Consider the following 23287-nt stretch of genomic DNA (forward strand, 5'->3'; position numbering starts at 1 on the left):
GGAAGGAAGAGAAGATTTTTGCGCTGCAGATGCATTGTTCTGCTGCTGCCTAAGAACCCCCCCCCCACAATAAAATATATAATTTGTGCAGTTCCAAACAAGGTCTTCGTTGCAAATGTAGGTGTCAGATAAAAATGCATACGTGGAAATGGGGAAGGGGTGCGCACCAATGCACTCGCGGACGCACAATATTTATTGTTTTTAAATTGTTTAGCGGTATGCGAAGAACAACATTCATTTAGATAACAGGCCATTATAATTTTCTCTAGGTGTATGGCAGGTATTATTATAGGTGTGTTTATTCTCATTATATTTTGGTGACTCGGCTCCTCTGTCATAGCCACAGGGGTCAAGGCTTGATATATGCCATTTAGCAGATGCTTTTATCCAACGCCACTTCTAGTCGTGTGTGTGTGTGTGTGTGTGTGTGTGTGTGTGTGTGTGTGTGACCTCCGTGCTCTACACAGTCACACAATTGTAGCTCACCAGGAGTGGCTAGCAACTTCCTGTTATTTAACTGGTTAGCGGGGAAGATGCTCACACTGACTGGGTGGCTTAGGGCAATGCACCATTGGTTTCTAAAGGGTGTAGTTCTGCAGATTCCACCCTCTTGTCCCATTGCATCAGTAGAGAGAAGGTTATACAGGTAAAGTAGTGTTGTTTTAGGCTGTTGTACATTGTATGTATTGGATTATGGACATGGTACATGTTTAGAACTCGTACCTACAACAGGTGTTGGTACTGGTTTCGGGTACGAGGACCACCCTCGTGTGTTAAGATGAGGAGAGGGAGGGCGGCTGAGGAGCGGGAGGGAGGGAGGCTGAGGAGCGGGAGGGAGGCTGAGGAGCGGGAGGGAGGGAGGCTGAGGAGCGTGAGGGAGGGAGGGAGGCTGAGGAGCGTGAGGGAGGGAGGGAGGCTGAGGAGCGGGAGGGAGGCTGGAGAGGGAGGGAGGCTGGAGAGGGACAGAGGGAGGGAGGCTAGAGGGAGGGAGGCTGGAGAGGGACAGAGAGGGAGGGAGGCTAGAGGGAGGGAGGCTGGAGAGGCTGGAGAGGGAGGGAGGCTGGAGAGGGAGAGAGGGAGGGAGGCTGGAGAGGCTGGAGAGGGAGGGAGGCTGGAGAGGGAGGGAGGCTAGAGAGGGAGGGAGGCTAGAGAGGGAGGGAGGTTGGAGAGGGGAGAGGGAGACAGGGAGGCTGGAGAGAGGCAGGGAGAGGGAGGGAGAGGGAGGCTGAAGAGAGAGAGGGAGGGAGAGGGAGGCTGAAGAGAGAGAGGGAGGGATGCTGGAGAGGGAGGGAGAGAGAGGGAGGGAGAGAGAGGGAGGCTAGAGAGGGAGGGATGGCTGGAGAGAGGGAGGCAGGGAGGCTGAAGAGAGAGATAGGGAGGGAGGGAGGCTGAAGAGAGAGAGGGAGGGAGGCTGGAGAGAGAGAGGGAGGGAGGCTGGAGAGAGAGAGGGGGAGGCTGGAGAGGGAGAGGGGAGGCTGGAGAGAGAGAGAGAGAGGCTGGAGAGAGAGAGAGAGAGAGAGAGAGCGAGGGAGGCTAGAGAGAGAGAGAGAGAGAGAGAGAGGCTGGAGAGGGAGGGAGGCTGGAGAGGGAGGGAGACTGGAGAGGGAGGGAGGCTAGAGAGGGAGGGAGGCTGGAGAGGGGGACAGGGAGGCTGGAGAGAGGCAGGGAGAGGGAGGGAGAGGGAGGCTGAAGAGAGAGAGGGAGGGAGAGGGAGGCTGAAGAGGGAGAGGGAGGGAGGCTGGAGAGGGAGGGAGAGAGAGAGAGGGAGGGAGGCTGGAGAGGGAGGGAGAGAGAGGAGGGAGGGAGGCTAGAGAGGGAGGGAGGCTGGAGAGAGGGAGGCAGGGAGGCTGAAGAGAGAGAGAGAGGGGAGGGAGGGAGGCTGGAGAGAGAGAGAGAGGCTGGAGAGGGAGGGAGGCTGGAGAGAGAGGGAGAGAGAGGGAGGGAGGCTAGAGAGGGAGGGGGAGGCTGGAGAGAGGGAGGGAGGCTGAAGAGAGAGGCTGAAGAGAGAAAGAGAGAGAGGGAGGGAGGGAGGCTGGAGAGAGGGAGGAGGCTAGAGAGAAGGGAGGGAGGCTGGAGAGAGAGGGAGGGAGGGAGGCTGGAGAGAGGGAGGGAGGGAGGCTGGAGAGAGAGGGAGGGAGGGAGGCTGGAGAGAGAGAGGGAGGGAGGGAGGCTAGAGAGGGAGGGAGGCTGGAGAGAGAGAGGGAGAGAGGCTGGAGAGAGAGAGAGAGGGAGGGAGGGAGGCTGGAGAGAGGGAGGGAGGGAGGCTGGAGAGAGAGAGGGAGGGAGGGAGGCTGAGAGAGAGAGGGAGGGAGGGAGGCTAGAGAGGGAGGGAGGCTGGAGAGAGAGAGGGAGAGAGGCTGAGAGAGAGAGAGAGGGAGGGAGGCTGGAGAGAGGTAAACTAAGAGGGAGGGAGGGAGGCTGGAGAGAGAGGGAGGGAGGGAGGCTGGAGAGAGAGGGAGGCTGGAGAGGGGGACAGGGAGGCTGGAGAGAGGCAGGGAGAGGGAGGCTGAAGAGAGAGGCTGAAGAGAGGGAGGGAGGGAGAGAGAGAGAGGGAGGGAGGCTAGAGAGGGAGGGAGGCTGGAGAGAGTGAGGGAGGCTGGACAGAGAGAGAGAGGGAGGGAGGCTGGAGAGAGAGGGAGGGAGGGAGGCTGGAGAGAGAGGGAGGGAGGGAGGCTGGAGAGAGAGGGAGGGAGGGAGGCTGGAGAGAGAGGGAGGGAGGGAGGCTAGAGAGGGAGGGAGGCTGGAGAGAGAGAGGGAGAGAGGCTGGAGAGAGAGGGAGGGAGGGAGGCTGGAGAGAGAGAGGGAGGGAGGGAGGCTAGAGAGGGAGGGAGGCTGGAGAGAGAGAGGGAGAGAGGCTGGAGAGAGAGAGAGGGAGGGAGGCTGGAGAGAGAGAGGGAGGGAGGCTGGAGAGAGAGAGAGAGGAGGGAGGCTGGAGAGAGGGAGGGAGGGAGGCTGGAGAGAGGGGGGGAGGAGGGAGGCTGGAGAGAGAGAGGGAGGGAGGCTGGGGAGGGAGGCTGGAGAGAGGGAGGGAGGGAGGGAGGGAAGCTAGAGAGAGAGAGGGAGGGAGGGAGGGAGGCTAGAGAGAGAGAGGGAGGGAGGCTGGAGAGAGAGGGAGGGAGGCTGGAGAGAGAGGGAGGGAGGCTGGAGAGAGAGGGAGGGAGGCTGTAGAGAGAGAGAGAGGGAGGGAGGCTGGAGAGAGAGAGAGAAAAGGGAGGGAGGCTGGAGAGAGAGAGAGAGGAGGGAGGCTGGAGAGGGAGGGAGGGAGGCTGGAGAGAGAGAGAGAGGGAGGGAGGGAGGCTGAAGAGAGAGAGAGGGAGGGAGGCTGGAGAGAGAGAGGGAGGGAGGCTGGACAGAGAGAGAGAGAGAGGGAGGGAGGCTGGAGAGAGAGAGAGAGGGAGGGAGGCTGAAGAGAGAGAGAGAGAGAGAGGGAGGGAGGTTGGAGATGGAGGCTAGAGGGAGAGAGGGAGGGAGGCTGGGGAGAGAGAGAGAGAGGGAGGCTGGAGAGAGAGCGAGAGAGGGAGGGAGGCTGGAGAGGGAGGGAGGCTGGAGAGGGAGGGAGGCTGGAGAGGGAGGGAGGCTAGAGAGAGAGAGGGAGGCTAGAGAGAGAGGGAGGCTAGAGAGAGAGAGGGAGGCTGAGAGAGAGAGAGGGAGGGAGGCTGGAGAGAGAGAGGGAGGGAGGCTGGAGAGAGAGAGAGAGGGAGGGAGGCTGAGAGAGAGAGAGAGGGAGGGAGGCTGAAAGAGAGAGAGAGAGAGGGAGGGAGGCTGGAGAGATAGAGGGAGAGAGGGAGGGAGGCTGGAGAGAGAGAGAGAGAGGGAGGCTGGAGAGAGAGGAGAGAGGGAGGGAGGCTGGAGAGGGAGGGAGGCTGGAGAGGGAGGGAGGCTGGAGAGGGAGGGAGGCTAGAGAGAGAGAGGGAGGCTAGAGAGAGAGGGAGGCTAGAGAGAGAGAGGGAGGCTGGAGAGAGAGAGAGGGAGGGAGGCTGGAGAGAGAGAGAGAGGAGGGAGGCTGGAGAGAGAGAGAGGGAGGGAGGCTGAGAGAGAGAGAGGGAGGGAGGCTGGAGAGAGAGAGAGAGGGAGGGAGGCTGGAGAGAGAGAGAGAGGGAGGGAGGCTGGAGAGAGAGAGAGAGGGAGGGAGGCTGAGAGAGAGGGAGGGAGGGAAAGCTGGACAGAGAGAGGGAGGGAGGGAGGGAGGCTGGAGAGAGAGGGAGGGAGGGAGGCTGGAGAGAGAGAGAGGGAGGGAGGCTGGAGAGGGAGGGAGGCTGGAGAGAGAGAGAGAGAGGGAGGGAGGCTGGAGAGAGAGAGAGGGCAGGGAGGCTGGAGAGAGAGAGGGAGGGAGGCTGGACAGAGAGAGAGAGAGAGAGAGAGGGAGGCTGGAGAGAGAGAGGGAGGGAGGCTGGAGAGAGAGAGGGAGGGAGGCTGGAGAGAGAGAGGGAGGGAGGCTGGAGAGAGAGAGAGAGAGGCTAGAGAGAGAGAGAGGCTGGAGAGAGAGAGAGGGAGGGAGGCTGGAGAGAGAGAGAGGGAGGGAGGCTGGAGGGAGGGAGGGAGGCTGGAGGAGAGAGGGAGGGAGGCTGGAGAGAGAGAGGGAGGGAGGCTGGAGAGAGAGAGAGGGAGGCTGGAGAGAGAGAGAGGGAGGGAGGCTGGAGAGAGAGAGGGAGGGAGGCTGGAGAGAGAGAGAGAGGAGGCTGGAGAGAGAGAGAGGCTGAGAGAGAGAGAGGGAGGGAGGCTGGAGAGAGAGAGGGAGGGAGGCTGGAGAGAGAGAGGGAGGGAGGCTGGAGAGAGAGAGGGAGGGAGGCTGGAGAGAGAGGGAGGGAGGCTGGAGAGAGGGAGGGAGGCTGGAGAGAGGGAGGGAGGCTGGAGAGAGGGAGGGAGGCTGGAGAGAGGGAGGGAGGCTGGAGAGAGGGAGGGAGGCTGGAGAGAGGAGAGGGAGGGAGGCTGGAGAGAGAGAGGGAGGGAGGCTGGAGAGAGAGAGAGGGAGGGAGGCTGGAGAGAGAGAGGAGGGGGCTGGAGAGAGAGAGAGGGGCAGGGGGCTGGAGAGAGAGAGAGGGGCAGGGAGGCTGGAGAGAGAGGGGCAGGGAGGCTGGAGAGAGGGAGGGAGGCTGGAGAGAGAGAGGGAGGGAGGCTGGAGAGAGAGAGAGGGAGGGAGGCTGGAGAGAGAGAGAGAGGGAGGGAGGCTGAGAGAGAGAGAGGGAGGGAGGCTGAGAGAGAGAGAGGGAGGGAGGCTGGAGAGAGAGAGAGGGGCAGGGAGGCTGGAGAGAGAGAGGGGCTGGAGAGAGAGAGAGGGGCAGGGAGGCTGGAGAGAGAGAGGGAGGGATGGAGGCTGGAGAGAGAGAGGGAGGGATGGAGGCTGGAGAGAGAGAGGGAGGGATGGAGGCTGGAGAGAGAGAGGGAGGGATGGAGGCTGGAGAGAGAGAGAGGGGCAGGGAGGCTGGAGAGAGAGAGAGGGGCAGGGAGGCTGGAGAGAGAGAGGGGCAGGGAGGCTGGAGAGAGAGAGAGGGAGGGAGGCTGGAGAGAGAGAGAGGGAGGCTGGAGAGAGAGAGCGAGGGAGGAAGGCTGGACAGAGAGAGAGAGAGGGAGGCTGGAGAGGGAGGCTGAGAGAGAGAGAGAGAGAGGGAGGCTGGAGAGAGAGAGAGAGAGGGAGGGAGGGAGGCTGAGAGAGAGAGAGGGGCAGGGAGAGGGAGGCTAGAGGGAGAGAGGGATGGAGGCTGGAGAGAGAGAGAGAGAGAGAGGGAGGCTGGAGAGAGAGAGAGGGATGGAGGCTGGAGAGAGAGAGAGGGAGGGAGGCTGGAGAGAGAGAGAGGGAGGGAGGCTGGAGAGGGATGGAGGGAGTCTGGAGAGGGATGGAGGGAGTCTGGAGAGGGATGGAGGGAGGCTGGAGAGGGAGCGGGAGGCTGGAGAGAGGGAGGCTGGAGAGAGGGGATGGGAGAGAGGGAGGCTGGAGAGAGGGGATGAGAGGGAGGGAGGCTGGAGAGAGGGGGTGAGAGGGAGGGAGGCTGGAGAGAGAGGGAGGGAGGCTGGAGAGAGAGGGAGGCTGGAGAGAGAGGGAGGGAGGCTGGAGAGAGAGGGAGGGGTTGAGGGAGGCTGGAGAGAGAGAGGGAGGGGGGCTGGAGAGAGAGAGGGAGGGGGGCTGGAGAGAGAGAGGGAGGGGGGCTGGAGAGAGAGGGATTGAGGGAGACTGAAGAGAGAGGGAGGGAGGGGGGCTGGAGAGAGAGGTATTGAGGGAGGCTGAAGAGGGAGGGATTGAGGGATGCTGGAGAGGGAGGGAGGGAGAGAGAGAGGGAGTGAGGGTGGCTGGAGAGGGAGAGAGAGGCTGGAGTGGGAGGGAGGGAGGCTGGAGAGAGAGGGAGGGAGGGGGCTTGAGAGGGGGTGGGAGGGAGGCTGAGAGAGAGAGAGGCTGAGAGAGAGAGGCTGGAGAGAGAGGCTAGAAGGAGAGATGGAGGGAGGCTAGAGGGAGGGAGGCTGGAGAGAGGGATGGAGGGAGGCTGGAGAGGGATGGAGGGAGGCTGGAGAGGGAGAGGGAGGAAGGAGAGGGAGGCTGAGAGAGGGAGGGCTGGAGAGGGAGGGCTGGAGAGGGAGGGAGGGAGGCTGGAGAGGGAGAGGGAGGGAGGAGAGGGAGAGGGAGGGAGGCTGGAGAGAGAGAGGGAGGGAGAGAGGGAGGCTGGAGTGTGGGAGGTAGGGAGGTTGGAGAGAGAGAGAGAGAGAGCAGAATGGTGGGAGGGTGGGCGGGAGGATGGTGAGAGAGAGAGAGGGAGGGAGAGAGAGAGAGAGAGAGAGAGGGGGAGGATGGAGGGAGATGGAGAGGGATAGTGAGGATGGCCTGAGGGAGGGAGGGAGGCTGGAGAGAGAGGAGGTGGAGGGGGATAGTTAGGATGGTGAGAGGGAAGGAGGGAGAGAGATAGGGATGGATGGAGGGAGAGGAGAGGGAGAAAAGCTTTGAAGTGGCTTTTCAGCGCAGCTCGTCTGCTGGCCGTCTCGGGGAGACGTGTCACCTTTGCCGAGAGGGAATAGGAAAATCACGTTTGGAATGGTAATGATAACGTACTAATCACTTGAGCTGTTTGAAGAACGGGGGAGCGAGCTACTCTGTCAGTATCCCCGGCTGCCTTGTGCTCCGAGGCACACAGCCAGGGTCTAGGTGTATTAGCTTAAGCGTTGCATGTCAATACGTCCCCTCCATCTCCGCTGATCCATAGGGGCTCATTAAGCCGAGCTGGCTTCCTTCTCTCTCCCCACGCGGCGTGCACAGGCACACCACCGTCACACTGCACACCCAGCCACCCACCACCTCTTTCTCCCTCTCTCCCACCATCACCATCACCCCCCGACTCTCTGTCACCTCCCTCCCTTTAACTATTGACAAGTATTTCTGTCAATTTAAATGGCATCTGTCCACCAGCGAGGAGATGGGTGGAGAAAAAAAAAAAAGTTCAGAGGCAGTTTTTCTTGTGTTCCCCTCACTCTGATTTGTCAAACTTTGTAAAGTGGGATGCCATCTTATTTGTTCTATTTTATTTCCTTCCGTGTTTTGATAGCTTAGCTAGAGATTCCAGCGCTCCCCTCCCTTTCTAAACGAATGTAAACCCCTTTCACAGAGAGAGTTACCATTCGTCTGAGTGGTGGATCTATGGTACTTCTACGGTAGACTTGTTGGGCTTGTGTAACACACCTGGTGTTAGTTTAAACCGTCACAGTTGTAGGTTCAGGGAAGGTTTGCCTACTGAAAGACTGGAGAATCCCGAGACGAATAGCCTTTTATGTAGGTGAAGACGCGTACTTGAGTTCAGGTTACTAGTCAAGGTGGTAACTTTATCTGCATGAGATTGTAAGGGCTGTTTTATAATGTAATAGTACAACGGTGTTGAATGTGTTGTTGTGACCAAGATGTCACATTTAAAGGGACAGTTCACCCAACTTACCAAATCACAGATTGGTTTCCTTAACATGTAAACAGTCTATGGACAAGGCATGACAGCCGTGCTGTGTTACGTTTTTCAGCTACTGTTTCCAAATGCTAACGTTTTAGAATTTGTGGCACAAATCCCATTCAAGTCAATGGACCGATATTCACATTTTTCACGCGTCATTACCACAGATTTTGAAATTGTCTCAAATTGATTGTGAAGCTCAACAGTCACTTACAGGTTATTTTAACATGATGATAGAAATGCTGATATTGGGCCTTTTGACTTGGTGCCACAAGTGCTAAAACGTTAGCATTTGGAAACACAGCACGGCTTGCTGTCATGCCTTGTCCATAGACTGTTTACATGTTAAGGAAACCAATCTGTGATTTGGTAAGTTGGGTGAACTGTCCCTTTTATTTCTGAGTCACAAGATGCAGCAAGATCGGACCTGGTCTTGGCTTAGAAAGAATCGCCAGCAGTGAATGGAAGAACAACCATTTTGATTTCTTTCAGAAGAAGAACGGCTTGCGATGGATGTCGCCCATGGAATTCACAGATATTGTTGATGCCAAATGTGTTGGCCTATAACAACTCCTACTAGTATCTAGCTAGATACACAGAACATGGAAATGAAAAATGATCAAATTGCTCACTATGAAACACAAAGTACCTCGGTAGCCCTTTGGAACTAGTTAGTATACAGTATATCCTTTCAATGGGCAACCTTGTCATTCGTCGATACCTATGAATAAGTCAACACGCAATGCACTCTGCGTGCAAGGCTTGAAATGCTGTTGTGAGATGTATTCTGTCACTGGAATTCATGGTTGTACGGGTTTACGATAGTCTATACTAGGATTGTCTATTCTAGTGAATGGCCAGTACTGACTGGGGAAAGATCTAGTGTACATGTGCTGATTGCACAGGTGTGACTATTCTGTAAGCTGTGTAGTATCCCATTGTTCTCAGTGTATATCAGTGTCCATTTGTTTATGGTGTAAATATGTCACTGCTCAGTGTTTATAGGATTGCGTAGTACATGCTAGTGTTTCTTTGTGTGTTTTGCTATTTGTTTTTGTGCTTTATGTTAATTCACAAGTTATATTATAGGCTAATGTTACATTTTACTTGTCACGTTTTATGTAATACACTTCCAAATGAATTGGCAGGATATGGTCATATGGTGTCCTCTGAGGCGTTAAACTGTCTCACCAGCCATGTGCCACACCAGTGGAACTTTCTAGAAAGCATGTGTTATGTTCCATAACCAAATACATTAGGAGAGTAAATGCGTTTGATTTCCACTTTAATGAGGGTTTTCTCCTTAATTCCAGAGCCATCACCTTGACAGTTTTTTTTTTCTTCTTGAAAGCTGCAAATGATAATTTATTACATCTCAATTAGCTCTTCCTCCCTCCCTCAACTTTGCCCTCCACGCTAAATGTGAAGTAATGAGTTGCAGAAGACTGAACGAGATGAGGTGGGGGACATCTCAATTATAAAAATAGAAGAACCTTCTGGTGCATCTCATTTTAATATTGATTAAGAATAGATACTTTATTGTCCATTTTGAAAACATTTCAACAGTAACAACTATGCCATATACCCAAGCTCGACATGCATGTTGCCAATATTTCACCGTCCACACGTGGTTGTTCATGACCATTATTGGCTCTGGTCAGTGCTATTGCTGTTGTGGTCGTAGTGTTGGTCAGTGTTTTGTGACCGTGTCGAGATGTTTCTCCGAAACGCTTCCCAGCCCTCTCAATCATTCTTTTTCTGTCTTGTTTTTCTCCCATTTGTTTTAGAGAGCACATCTGTTGGACAACACAGAGAAGTTGGAAAGGTCATCTCGGAGGCTGGACGCAGGCTACCAGATAGCAGTGGAAACCGGTATGCGTTCTGTTTGGTTGGGAGGGGGGCATTATGAAATTAGAGGTGGGGGTGGGGTGTGTGATTGAGCGACAGCAAATTGTCTCGCTCTTATGCGGGGTGGAGAGAAAGAAAACAACTTTTTTTTTTAAACAGCCGCCTTGACGACTGGTGACATTTTCAGGAGTACATCATCAAAGGTGAGCGAGGGAGAAAGAGGTGTACGGGCGACAGAGCGGGCTACGCTGCTCCTTGTTCGGCTCCCAGAAAAGCACACGCTCTTCTTCTCCCATGCATCTGTCTAGCTGTGAGTGAGAGCTGTGTTTTTATAGCTCTACTGAAAATAAACAACATCAGAGTTTCCACCACTAGTTCTTCATTCAGAGAACCAATCAAAACACAATAAACATCACAAAATAAATCGCCCATCTAGAACAGAAAATCAGCTTTTATCCTCACTATCAAGGTTTGTTTTTATCTTTTATATATAGGAAAATGAGACTCATTTGGATTTGAAACCAAATATCTTTTTTTCTGACATTATTGAGTCACAGTGTATTCCTTCGAGAGATATCAAAGCTCATTCTTGAAGTTTTAACTGGCTTTCTGTGGCTTCCGCTGTAGTTTTGAAAAGTTTCTTAATTTACACTGTAATGGAGGGGTGGCATGTGTGTGTGACATCGACAGAGTTAATAATTCAATTTGAGAAAGGGGTGCACAGACCACTGCCTTTTTGATGTTCAGTAAGTACAACTCACATTCATAAATACAATCTGCATTCTCTGCTTAAAAATGTTGTTTCATATGATTCTCCGATGATCTCCAAGACTTATACTATTCCATTTTTCACCGTGTCGAACTCTGCGGCAGCCCGTATTTTGATTCCATTCAGTCATATCTTTCAGTCGAATGGCTCGTTTTGATGTTTTGTCACACCCGTTGGTTGGTGTTAAAGAAATGTGCTGTGGTCTAACCGCGTTCTCTACCTCCTGGGTCCCAGTCCTTTCCACAGTAAAGGCTAGCAGCGCGCCCTCTGACCCCTCGTCGCCAGTGGCCATCTCATCCGCTCTGTGTGTGCGGCTAACTGAGAACAATGTCCACACCAGCAGTGGGGTGTTTGGGGTTTGGTGGGGTATGAGCTTTTGCCCCATTGTATTTAATCCCCTGACGCCCCCGGTCCTCCGCTCAGATGCACAACCTCAAACAACAAACGGTCAGGGAGGACCAACGCTCAGAACACAACAAGGTAGCAACAGAACAGGCACGTTGGGAACTCTGTCAGACTACTAACAACAGAAAAGCTCCAGTATGTCGAGGACCCAGACACACAAAGAAAATATGCACTGAGACCCCGAACATTGACAAGCGTCATCCATCCAAGTGGTTTGTGAATTGAAGTGGGCGACTGACCCCGTTTTGTCCAGTTTTCCTGCATCCGGCATCCAGTCGCGTTGTGAACCAATCCTGCTTCACCACCCTGTGCTGCATATTTACATCAGTGGACAATCACACCACCACAACACATGATCAAATACTGTGGAGAAATTCAGATTCTTTTAAAAATCTTTTTGTGTTTGATTGTATTTCAGTGGGGAGAATTGGGCAAGCACTCAATTCACCTGTTTGGCTGAGTAAATGGCTCATTCAGTTACCTCACTTTAAAACTAAAAGAGAATGATGATAATAATAACAAGAGTATGGCTTTTATTAATCAATCTGAAGCATAAATATTTCTATATGTTAAAAATATGGTGGCAGGTAGCCTATCGGTTAAGAGCGTTGAGCCAGTAACCGAAAGGTCGCTGGTTCGAATCCTGAGCCGACTAATTGAAAAATCTCTGTCCCCTTGAGCAAGGCACTGTACCCGAATTTCTCCTGTAAGTCGCTCTGGATAAGAGCGTCTGCCAAATGACTAAAACGTAAATGTATATTGTTATAGGATTGCAGTTTGGAATGTAGGGGTGTATTGTCTACAAAGGGTTAAAGAATAATAATTAGTGCAGTGTGTTTGTCCAATCAACAACTCACTCTGGTTGTAAATAGACTTTGTTACCAGAAACCTGAACTCTACTCAAGAGGCTAATAAAACCACTCTGAGTGAAGAACAGTTAATGAAGCTATTTCACAGTAGTTCAAAGTTACCTTCCAAATCCACACAATATATAATTATGCCCCATACAGTAGGTACTATAATTGACCAATTCGGAGTAAGAAATATATTTTAAAGAAGGTTTCTCTTTTCTTTCAAAGAGAGAAATCCTGAACAAAGGAAGAGAGAAAGATGGAGCTCCAACTGCAGCTTGGCATCGATAACATTCCACTTAATGACCACAAATCACAAAAAGCCAGAGTACCATGAGGTCACTTTATAAAAGAAGAAGAGGTCCTCTCAGTTTTTTGAGATGGTGAATCTTAAAAGAATATAATTTTTCTCTTTCTCTCTTTCAATTTAAGGGCTTTATTGTCATGGGAAAGATAGTTAACATTACACTCTCAAAAGTTCCAGAAGAATAAAGACATTTCAAATGTCATATTATGTGCCAATAGTTAAAGTACGAAAGGGAACATGAATAAACATAAATATGGGTTGTATTTACAATGGTGTTTCTTCTTCACTGTTTGCCCTTTTCTTGTGGCAAGAGGTCACAAATATTGCTGCTGTGATGGCACACTGTGGTATTTCACCCAATAGATAAGGGAGTTTATAAAAATTGGGTTTGTTTTCAAATTCTTTGGGTCTGTGTAATCTGAGGGAAATAAATGTCTCTAATATGGTCATACATTTGGCAGGAGATTAGGAAGTGCAGCTCAGTTTCCACCTCATTTTGTGGGCAGTGTGCACATAGCCTGTCTTCTCTTGAGAGCCAGGTCTGCCTACGGCAGCCTTTCTCAAAAGCAAGGCTATGCTCACTGAGTCTGTACATAGACAAAGCTTTCCTTAAGTTTGGGTCAGTCGCAGTGGTCAGGTATTCTGCCACTGTGTACTCTCTGTTTAGGGCCAAATAACATTCTAGTTTGCTCTGTTATTTTTTGTTAATTCTTTCCTATTTGTCAAGTAATTATCTTTTAGTTTTCTCATGATTTGGTTGGGTCTAATTGTGTTGCTGTCCTGGGGCTCTGTGGGGTCTGTTTGTGAACAGAGCCCCAGGACCAGCTTGCTTAGGGGCTCTTCTCCAGGTTCATCTCTCTGTAGGTGATGGCTTTGTTATGGAAGGTTTGGGAATCGCTTCCTTTTAGGTGGTTGTAGAATGTAACGTCTCTCTTCTGGATTTTGATAATCAGCGGAAATCGGCCTAATTCTGCATTATTTGGTGTTTTACATTGTACACTGAGGATATTTTTGTGTTTGTCCCATTTTGTGAATTATTGGTTGGTGGGCGGATCCCAGAATTTGAATTTTATGTTCCTTTTGATGGCGTAGAAGGCCCTTCTTGCCTTGTCTCTCAGATCGTTCACAGCTTTGTGGAAGTTACCAGTGGCGCTGATGTTTAGGCCAAGGTATGTATAGTTTTTTGTGTGCTCTAGGGCAACAGTGTCTAGATGAAATTTGTATTTGTGGTCCTGGCAACTGGACCTTTTTTGGAACACCATTATTTTTGTCTTACTGAGATTTAATGTCAGGGCCCAGGTCTGGCAGAATCAGTGCAGAAGATCTAGGTGCTGCTGTAGGCCCTCCTTGGTTGGGGACAGAAGCACAGATGATCAGTAGACATTTGACTTCAGATTCTAGTAGGGTGAGGCTGGGTGCTGCAGTCTGTTCTAGTGTCCTCGCCAATTTGTTGATATATATGTTGAAGAGGGTGGGGCTTAAGCTGCATCCCTGTCTTACCCCATGGCCCTTTGGAAAGAAGTCTCTCTCACTCTTTGACATGGTAAATCTTCACAGAATATAATTTTAGAATTTTAGCTCAGTTTTCTTCTGTCACTTTCTCTCTCTTTCTTTCTCTATCTCTTTCTTTCTCTCGCTCTCTTTCTCTTTCTTTCTTTCTTTCGCTTTCTCTATCTCTTTCTCTATCTCTCTTTCTCTATCTCTCTTTCTCCATCCATCTCTATCTCCATCCATCTCTATCTCCATCCATCTCTTTCTCCATCCATCTCTTTCTCCATCCATCTCTTTCTCCATCATCTCTATCTCCATCCATCTCTTTCTCCATCCATCTCTTTCTCCATCCATCTCTTTCTCCATCATCTCTTTCTTTCTTTCTTTCTTTCTTTCTTTCTTTCTTTCTTTCTTTCTTTCTTTCTTTCTTTCTTTCTTTCTTTCTTTCTTTCTTTCTTTCTTTCTTTCTTTCTTTCTTTCTTTCTTTCTTTCTTTCTTTCTTTCTTTCTTTCTTTCTTTCTTTCTTTCTTTCTTTCTTTCTTTCTTTCTTTCTTTCTTTCTTATTTAGCACCCTTAAGAACCAGCCTCTGTTTGTCTCATAAATTGAGTATAGAACTTCATTAGAGGAGGGCGCTGACTTAAGAGGCACGTATGAACATGCAGACACGAGGGCTAGCCTGTTAAAGTACAGGAGGAGGGTATGTAGTTAGCCAATTTAACAGCATTTGCATCAGGGGTGTCTGCAAGCCCTCAATGGGAGGAGGCCAGACTGACTCCAAATCAAAGAGGTGCCAGATTCTGATTTGACTTTGTGAAGCTGTGAGAGGGGTCTGATTGGGCAGGTTTAGAGATTGATGGCATGTCAGATTAAACATTTAATATGTACTGACGAGCTGTCTCCCCTTGATTAGAATCAGTTGGAGAGGTAAAGGGTAGACTTGTGTTTACTGAGGGGCGATTAAGACAGTATACTGGCTTTGTTTGAAGGACATACACATATACATATCTATACACTTCACGTTCATACTCGTGCATAATTGACCTAATAAAGAATCTGGGAAAGAATAATAAGAGAAATGAAAGAAGAATAGCGTTAGACTGTTTTAAACTTTAGATGCTCCTGGGAGCGTTCTTTATATTCTGCACCTGTGTACATTTGTTGGATGGAACACTTTAGTTTTGAAGTAATGTAATTTACATTTTTATTCTACTAACCCGGAGTGATCTCTAGTCATTGTGCTAATATTAGTTGGCATTCCCTCCTGAAACGATCTTCATTCAAACTGCAAGCAGAGACAGAGAATCAGTACATCTGACTTTGGGTATGTAGAAGGGGTAAAAAATGGTATTGCCAAAATCTCATACTATCCCTTTAACCCAATCAGTCCCACCGTAACACTGGCGCGTTAGTTTGGGGTTTTAACCCTTTTTAAACAGTGTGTTTGAGCTACAGACTTCTGGGTTGTACTATTTGATTTGTCTAGTTCTTCTGCATCCGTAGATGCCAACTTTTTGTCTGTGTTATTAACGGAGGCTGAGCTGGAGCGGTGTTTGTGAGTTAAGGGTGGGTCTTGAAGGAGCCCGGGCCGGGTCTTTTTATAAAAATGTATGTAGCCCGAATGGTTTGAGCTACTAACTATTAAAAGCTTTCTATGAAAAGCTGAGACTCTCACAAACACACGTTTTGCTCAATTTTTGTAATAGATTTTTTTTTAAACCTTTTTATTTAGGCATGTCAGTTAAGAACAAGTTCTTATTTACAATGATGGCCTACACCGGCCAAACCTGGACGACACTGGGCCAATTGTGCGCTGCCCTATGGGACTCCAAATCACGGCCGGCTGTGATACAACCTGGAATCGAACCAGGGTGTCTGTTGTGATGCCTCCAGCACTGAGATGCAGTGCCTTAGACCGCTGTGACGCTCACAAGCAACACAGGAGTCCTTAGAAGGTAAGGGGTTCTTCTACATAGAAGATTATTGGAAATCCCAGGACATAGTATCTATAATACTGTAAAAAGCTCACTTAGTTGCTGTCCCAAACGCCACACAGTTGTCACTGGATATTAATTTCCCACTGAGTAAACAATTTCTGTACTTACAGCATTCATATAAATTCAACCACTTTTGGACTTGAGAATTAACAGAGGGCTCTAATCTTGGTTCTCTTCCTCTTTAAAGCTCAGCAGTCAAACAAACAACAACGTCATCAAAAAAGACAAAAGAGATCTCTGCGTTTTCAAGGGGCCAGCAATGAGGCCAAGATAGCTCCTCAGCTCATGGCCCCGGTGATGGGGCCCCAGATCGATGGGGGAAAATGAAAACAGACCATTAGGGATTGATTTCAGCCATGTTTAGATAAGCTGAGAGGGTCAGGGCCTGACCCCTGGGGGCCCCTCGGCAGCCCAAAGTTCATGCTGTGCCAGGTAGAGAACAGCACTGCAGGCCATCAATTTTATTAGCACAGAGATAAGCTGATTAGACCTTGTCAATCAAAGGTGCCAATGACTCAATCGACAGCCCTTTCTTCCCCTCCCTCCCACCCTCTCTTTTTTTGTGATAAATCATTGAAGCGACCAACAATGCGGTAGGCAGACATCGGGGGCTAAGCTTAAGCATCCCTGCCGTTGTCACCAAGGCGAGGAACCTGTGATAAGGTGACGACTATATTAGAGTACGTCAATTTGTTTTTAAGGCAGTTTGGATTTCCAACTGCAGCGGTATTAAAAGCGAGAGGAAGGGAGGGAGAGCGCGTGATCATCGAACTCTAGCGTCAGAGCACGGGGTGTCAGGACTAGATAAATGATCGGATGAAAAAATAAATATGTTTTGTGAACCTAAACTCCTCGGCTACCGTTTGAAGCAGAGCATGGCTTTGAGCCTTGCTGTGAGTCCATGGATGCTGGAGTGCCCCAGAACATGGCACACGCTTGTCCCCGGTTCGCACTCCATCTCTCCCTTTCCATCTTAGTTTTTCTATTTTCACTCTTAATTTCTCCCCGCTCTGTCTTCAGATCAGAATTCATCGTTCTTTTGGTGTTTAGCCACCAAAGTGATGCTTGCGCTTCAAATCCTTGTGGTTAAGCACTTAGTAAATGACATAACAAGCTATGTTTAGCAATAACCAGAACTATTTTTAGAATCTGTCTTTTATTAAAGATTTTTTTCTTGTTTTCTTCTCATGAGTCGAAAACACATTTATAGCCCATGTTGACTGGTTTTCGTGCTATTAGGTAACAGAAGACAAAATAAAAATATACAAAACCTGAAATGATATCTGTCAATGTCATTTAGCATCATTATATCGTATCTAGCTCTTGGGCAAATGAAACAAAGAAAAATACATCTAAAGCTTCTGTTAACTGGCCAAAATAGATGGTCCATTTTTTACTTCATAAGGAACAAAAGTATATCATGTATTAGTTAGTCACAAAATATGTTGTAATAGTTTTGAGTAACTTCATTTGTATAATTGTTGTTTACGTGGTCCTCTTTGTCTGTAGCTTAGGCCTGCATATCATTGTATGGAGAAAGTGCTTCATAGGGGTTAGTTGTTGTATTTAACCAAATATTTGCTCTTAATTCATTTTGTATCATATCCAAAATACAGAAATATAAGTTTATGCAAGAAGCAGTTCATTTATAAATTGATTAATGCAATGTATTTACATAATTTACAAATACATTGTGAAGATCCCTTTCTTAGGAGTGTTGGTTCTTTGTGCATTTCTGCTTCAGTTTATTCACTCTGTGGCAGAGTGTAATTGAATATTTCAGTATGTTCTTATTCATTTGTCTTTTATAAGGACAGTTTGCTAAAGTGGATTTCCTGGAGGTATAGCATATTTAAATAACTTTCGTTTTTTTGTAGTCTGATAAAATCTGAATGCTGTGTTGTTTCAAAAAGAATAGGAAGTTATTTGATAATAGTTTGATTCATGGCCCTGAGAGCTGGGACTTAAATATTTCACAGCTTGAGTTTGCAGTTATGCACAAAGGAGGCCTTTTATGAAATATATTTTCGGGGGAAATGTATGTCTTTTGTATCAAGGAAGTAAGAAATATACACACATATAGCCCGAAACTGTATTTCCAACATATACGCCTTAACGTATAGCCTAACATTTTTCTTTCACTAAATCTACCCACGGGCGAGCTGTTTATCGGTAAACCCCCCGCCGGATGAAAGGCCTCGTAATAATGATTTTTTTTCTCTCCTAATCGGGCCTTGTCAGCGAGGCGTCTTATCATGAAGAGGAAAATGACACCGATCCTATCGAAGAGCCCGAGTCCGGGTTTGCGGCGTGTGCCCCCCTCCCCCCGGCCACGGCCTTGCCATATCTAGCGCCGCCACAAACGGCGGGCGCCGCTTTTTTCATGTGGACTTCAAAAACGACGCGAGTCATTAAAATTTGCACCCGCGTTTGGCTGCCGGGATCAGCCACTCCAGAGAGAAAATGCGATGTGGGAAGAGGAGACTCGCTAAATGTGCTAATTCCATCCTCACATGTTTACGGCTTAATTTTAATCGGTTTGAGGGGGGAAACTATTGGGGGGGGGCTATGAGAAAGCCTCACATTGCAATAAATTGCCATTATCTTGGACACCCTAGGACTCAGCTGTTCCATGGATTTAGGGGTCCACTGGCAACAGTGTTTATTGTGGCACACAAAAAAAGTGTTTACGCTTGAACTGTGCTAGCTAAGGCGCAATCGCTGGTTTCAGCCTGCACAAAGGCCTCGACCTGACACAATGGCCAGCCTGTATACAGACCCGTCAATGCAAGAGCTCAACCAACAGACTCGAGAGTGTGTGTGGGGTTCATCTGCGCATTCGCTTGTCTGTCTGCGAGTCCGCAGGTGTTTGTCGCAAGAATCCGACTTGCGATGTTAGCTCATGTTAAGTGAACTCATTGATGGCGGCCGTAATCAGAATGAAGCTCGTGAGATGCTTGTGAGAAATGAAAGTGACCAGTTGCGATAGATGGCCCACAGAAATGTGAAGAGAATACTTTCTGCTCCATTTAGAGTTCCATTAGCACTGCTAGCATAGCATCCTGTTAGCAGCCAGTTTTGTCTGCACAGTGGACGCTAAGAGCTAACAGGGATCAACGGTGTTAGGAGAAAGCGCTGGATCTACAGTAATCAGACCTTAAGTAGAATGATTAGCTTCAACAAAGAGCAGGCTTTCTATCAGCATAACTAGTCTTGATGTAATTATTAGCTGAGGAAGCTCAGACAGGAAGGAAGGAAAGACCTCTGAGCATTTTCTGCTTCGTTCGCAGCTTTGCAATAAGAAAGATTTCCCCCTTTTTAAGTACAAAAGGCAACATTACAAGATGAATAATGAAGCCCATTGGAAGGTCAACAAATCATCCATTGGATTGAAATGTCTTAAATTCTGTAAATATCAATACCACAATGTTTAAAGACACATTCTGATCAATGTTTAAATGAACAATGCACATTTGTTACTTTTGAATACTTCCGTTACAAGTTATAAAAGTATGAAAACTGTTTTCAGATATATTTTTTTTCTCCAGGAAATGTGATTCCTAATACAGCAATATTTTTCATTATTACATTGATATTAATGATACAGAAGGCCACTTAAACAAACAAAAAAAGAAACAGTGCTCATAATTCACCTTACGATTAATAATTGTTAGTAAACACGTTAGATATATAGTAGTAATTGTCAGTAAACACGTTAGATATATAGTAGTAATTGTTAGTAAACATGTTAGATATATATATAGTAGTAATTGTCAGTAAACATGTTAGATATATATATAGTAGTAATTGTCAGTAAACATGTTAGATATATATATAGTAGTAATTGTCAGTAAACATGTTAGATATATATAGTAGTAATTGTCAGTAAACATGTTAGATATATATATATATAGTAGTAATTGTTAGTAAACATGTTAGATATATAGTACTAATTGTTTATAATGAAGCCTTATCTCAAAGTATCAGCAAAGCACCTTTAAAACAGTAGAACTCCTATGTCAAACCAAAAAGCAGCTTATTTGCTGCTATTTTGAGGTTACAACCACTATAAAGACACCTCCCTGTACGCACAACAGAAAGTGCAACGCTGACCTCTGAGTGATACGGAGGGAGAGAAAGGGAGAGAAGGAGAAAGGGAGAGAAGGAGAAAGGGAGAGAGAGGGCTCAGAAAACAACTGGGATGAGCGGGGTTGCGTTTTAAAGAAAGTCTTTCAGAAGGAAATGGGAGACAAAAGTGAGGACTCGGGGGGCCCCATGGGCGCTTTAAAGACTTGCGACATCTGACGTGCTAAAATATTTAAAAAAAGAGACGTGGGGAGAGAGAAATGAAGTAAAGGAGAGTCAGAGCGGGAGAAGTGTGCCACCTCGTCACCCGGGACCCGGATCAGAAATATTAGTCCTGTGATGCCAGTGACACATTGATGACAGACAGTAGATTGATGCTAGTCAAAACAGTGGAAAAGAGGAAAATATATAATTACGCATGGGGGGGGTGAGTTTTGGGGAGTAAGAGATGGGGTAAGGACAGAGAGATGCAGTGTGATCAGCATATTGATACGTGTCGTTGTGTACACCAGTGGATGTAGGTCATTGGAGAGCATCATAGTTCTGTGATGGGCTACCAAAACACTTCACTTTAGTCTAGCAGGTTGCATGTGAAGGCTAGTTAGTAGTCATGTATTCTTGGTGGCTGGGTGTTACAGCAGAGACCAGGGCTAAATTATGTTATTAACCCCTCCATATATTTATATTTATATAATATATATATATATATCACACACACACACACACACACACTTTACACACGCTAACCCTCAGAAACACATTATTAGGCGTCTCCGTCTGTCCCCCGTTTGCTCCCCTGGTCGCCCTGAGGAGCGGCTCCCCACGCTTCCCCCATCGGCCCCTCAAAAGAGTATCCTCCTCGGCAGCCCTGTGCCCACGGACAGGACGCCCGCATGTTCAGCACGCCCGGGGAACATGAAACGGCCCGACCCGGGATGTCAGCTGGTCATCCCATCTGCCAGTCAGTAGGACACAAGGCTTTTGTCTTGGGGGGAATGGAGACGAGTAGAGTGGGGGTGGGGGGTGTTGACCACAGCCACCACAACCGTGTGTTTAGTTGAGATGGGGATAGTGAAATGAGAACAGAGGGCTGGAAACTAGACTCGCGATAAGATATGAATAGTGAGATGGTTTTTTTTTTGCGTTAGATTCTTGTGTTGGAAAAGGATTACATTGTCTTTATGGCTGTATGTTTCTGTCCCTATACTGTATGAAGAACAGTAGAATGTCAGCTGCTGTAGTTGTGATAAACCCACCGACAAAGGTGTTCCAGTTTGGACCCTTAATTGTTTGTTATATGTGCACGTGGTAAAGTACCGTTTCTGAGGGACGTAGATGTGTGGAAAACATTGTCCTACAGAATACAGTAACTTAATTGGTCTCAATCCAAATATGACTTTGCCTTTTTATGTAAATCACAGTTGGAACTCTCGTCTGATATGAATTTTAACTTGCAGAACTTCAGTCTGTTCCTTTCTTCCTCCCGTTAAAGAACATAACCTTGGTAGTGCAAACAGTTTGACTCTCCCATAGTAATGAACCTGCCTCGTGTGAGTGGATGGCTGGCTGGCTCTGCATAGGGAGATTTTCATGTTTGCATTCTGCTGTACGACAGATAGGCCGCGCCCTTGAGCCACCGTATGAGGTACTGGAAGCCCGGGTGATTGTACCTCTGCAGAAGGTGATTACAGGGCCTACACACACACACACGGACACAGAGTTGAAAGTATTTGGACCGAAAAGAGTTCCTGAAAAGAAGCGAGGCAACTCGCGAGCACTGGTCATGTATTTATCACAGAGTTTTTGTTTTGTTGTCGTGCCGTCTGAGAATATCGTTTTTTTTTCCTCTTCTGTTTGCCCTCAGTTAAATTCCCTGATTTTTTCCAGTGTGTTATCAGTCTTGTTCTGTCATTATTTATTGTCAAATCAGTATATCACAGGGAAAGAATGAATAATGAAGTCTGTACTCACATTTATCAGTCATACAACGTAATCTCTGCACCTTCACCTGTTAGGAGAGCTATGTAATAATATACTGCCAGGGTTGGGGTCAACTCCATTTCAATTCCAGTCAATTCAGAAAGTAAACCAAATATACATTCAACATTTTCCTAATTGAAGATAATTGAAACTTCTGTGTACTTCCTGAATTTAAATGGAATTAACCCCATTTACCTACATCACAGTATTTAAGTGCACAATTCTTTTTAATTTAATTTATTTTTTTTTTTTATTATTATTCAACAACAGAACAATACAACACAGCAAGAGTAAGTACTACGACAAAAGGTACATCCACCCTCCCCAACCCGCAAAATAAAAATACATTAAAACAAATACAAATAATAAATGAGTTACATTAGAATAGTAATAATACTAATGACTAGATAAGACAAATGACAAGAGATACCAACATATACACAAAGCAATACAAACAGTACATTACAGAGAGATAATAGCTACATCAATCTACATTGATCTACAAGCTCACATCCACCAACCTCAATGGATGTGTTTACATATAGTTCAGGAAGGGTTGCCATATTTTCACAAAGTGGTAGAATTGATTTCTTAAAGCATAGGTAAACTTCTTGAAGGACACAAATATCCCAAACAATACCCCTGATTTCCAAAAACTGTACAATAGCAGTTTTATATTGCCTAACGTTAAGAAATGTGATGTGCAGGATGATGGCAGTTGAGCAAGGTTGTGTATATAGGCAGTTTCTAGCACCGAGGTTGAAGCAGTTCTTGCTCTCGTTCTCTAGCACCCAAACGTTTTTATTTTATTAACACGTCAGACAATATCAGAATATAATTTTTTCCTAAATGAATCTAAGTGTTTTTAGGCTTTTATGCAACACAATTCAAGAATACAAATACAAGACCATGCCAGTCAATGTTAAACAATTAGCTGATTCATACCATTATCCCTGACCTCTCCTCTATTAATAGCTTTGGGGAAACATATTCGCTCAATTTGAAAACACTTTTGAAAGGCTCCACTTGGTAGAACTGCAGGTTGACTTGGAGTGTTGTCCTTGTGCTTTTTCTGATTATTTTCATGGAAATCATTTTAATACAAAAAAGCCCTTAGGAAAAACAATACATTTCACTCATACATACATTTCACTCATTCACTATCACACAAACAATTTTAAAAGATACTGGATTATTGGGATTTTGGGGAATACAGACATCCCAGACATATTTATTTCCCAGAACTTGTCATTGTGTAGGGCTAGATTTGACTATTTTTCTGTTTGCGGATCATAGCATTGAACTCATATCGCTAATAGGAATTAGTTAATTAAGAAAATGTTTGTCTGGAAAAAGCAATGTTTATTTTTGTGTAGATATTTTTATTTGTTGCATATTTTTTTTGTATGCTGAATTTTTACCCCTTTTTCTCCCCAATTTTGTTGTATCTAATCGGTAGTTACGGTCTTGCCTTATCGCTGCAACTCCCGTACGGACTCGGGAGAGGCGAAGGTTGAGAGCCATGCGTCCTGCGAAACCAAACCGCACTGCTTCTTGACACAATGCTCACTTAACCCGGAAGCCAGCTGCACCAATGTGTCGGAGGAAACACTGTACACCTGGCGACTGTGTCAGC

General features: G+C 47.3%; 1 protein-coding gene across 6 annotated transcripts in view; it reads left to right on the top strand.

Annotated features, from left to right (window-relative positions):
* LOC106579024 (vesicle transport through interaction with t-SNAREs homolog 1A) overlaps nt 1–23287 on the top strand; it is a 188171-nt gene that overhangs the window by 34592 nt on the left and 130292 nt on the right. For 4 of the 6 annotated variants that reach the window (XM_014158428.2, XM_045702455.1, XM_045702457.1 and 1 more), the window contains one exon: nt 9707–9791. In XM_014158428.2, coding sequence (XP_014013903.1) covers nt 9707–9791 — 85 coding nt within the window. Of the gene's footprint in view, nt 1–9706; nt 9792–9926; nt 10136–23287 lie in introns of those variants that run through there. The other 2 variants (XM_014158427.2, XM_045702456.1) reach the window with 1 other exon arrangement.

Source organism: Salmo salar, chromosome ssa19 (assembly GCF_905237065.1).
Source record: "Salmo salar chromosome ssa19, Ssal_v3.1, whole genome shotgun sequence".
NCBI lineage: Eukaryota > Metazoa > Chordata > Actinopteri > Salmoniformes > Salmonidae > Salmo > Salmo salar.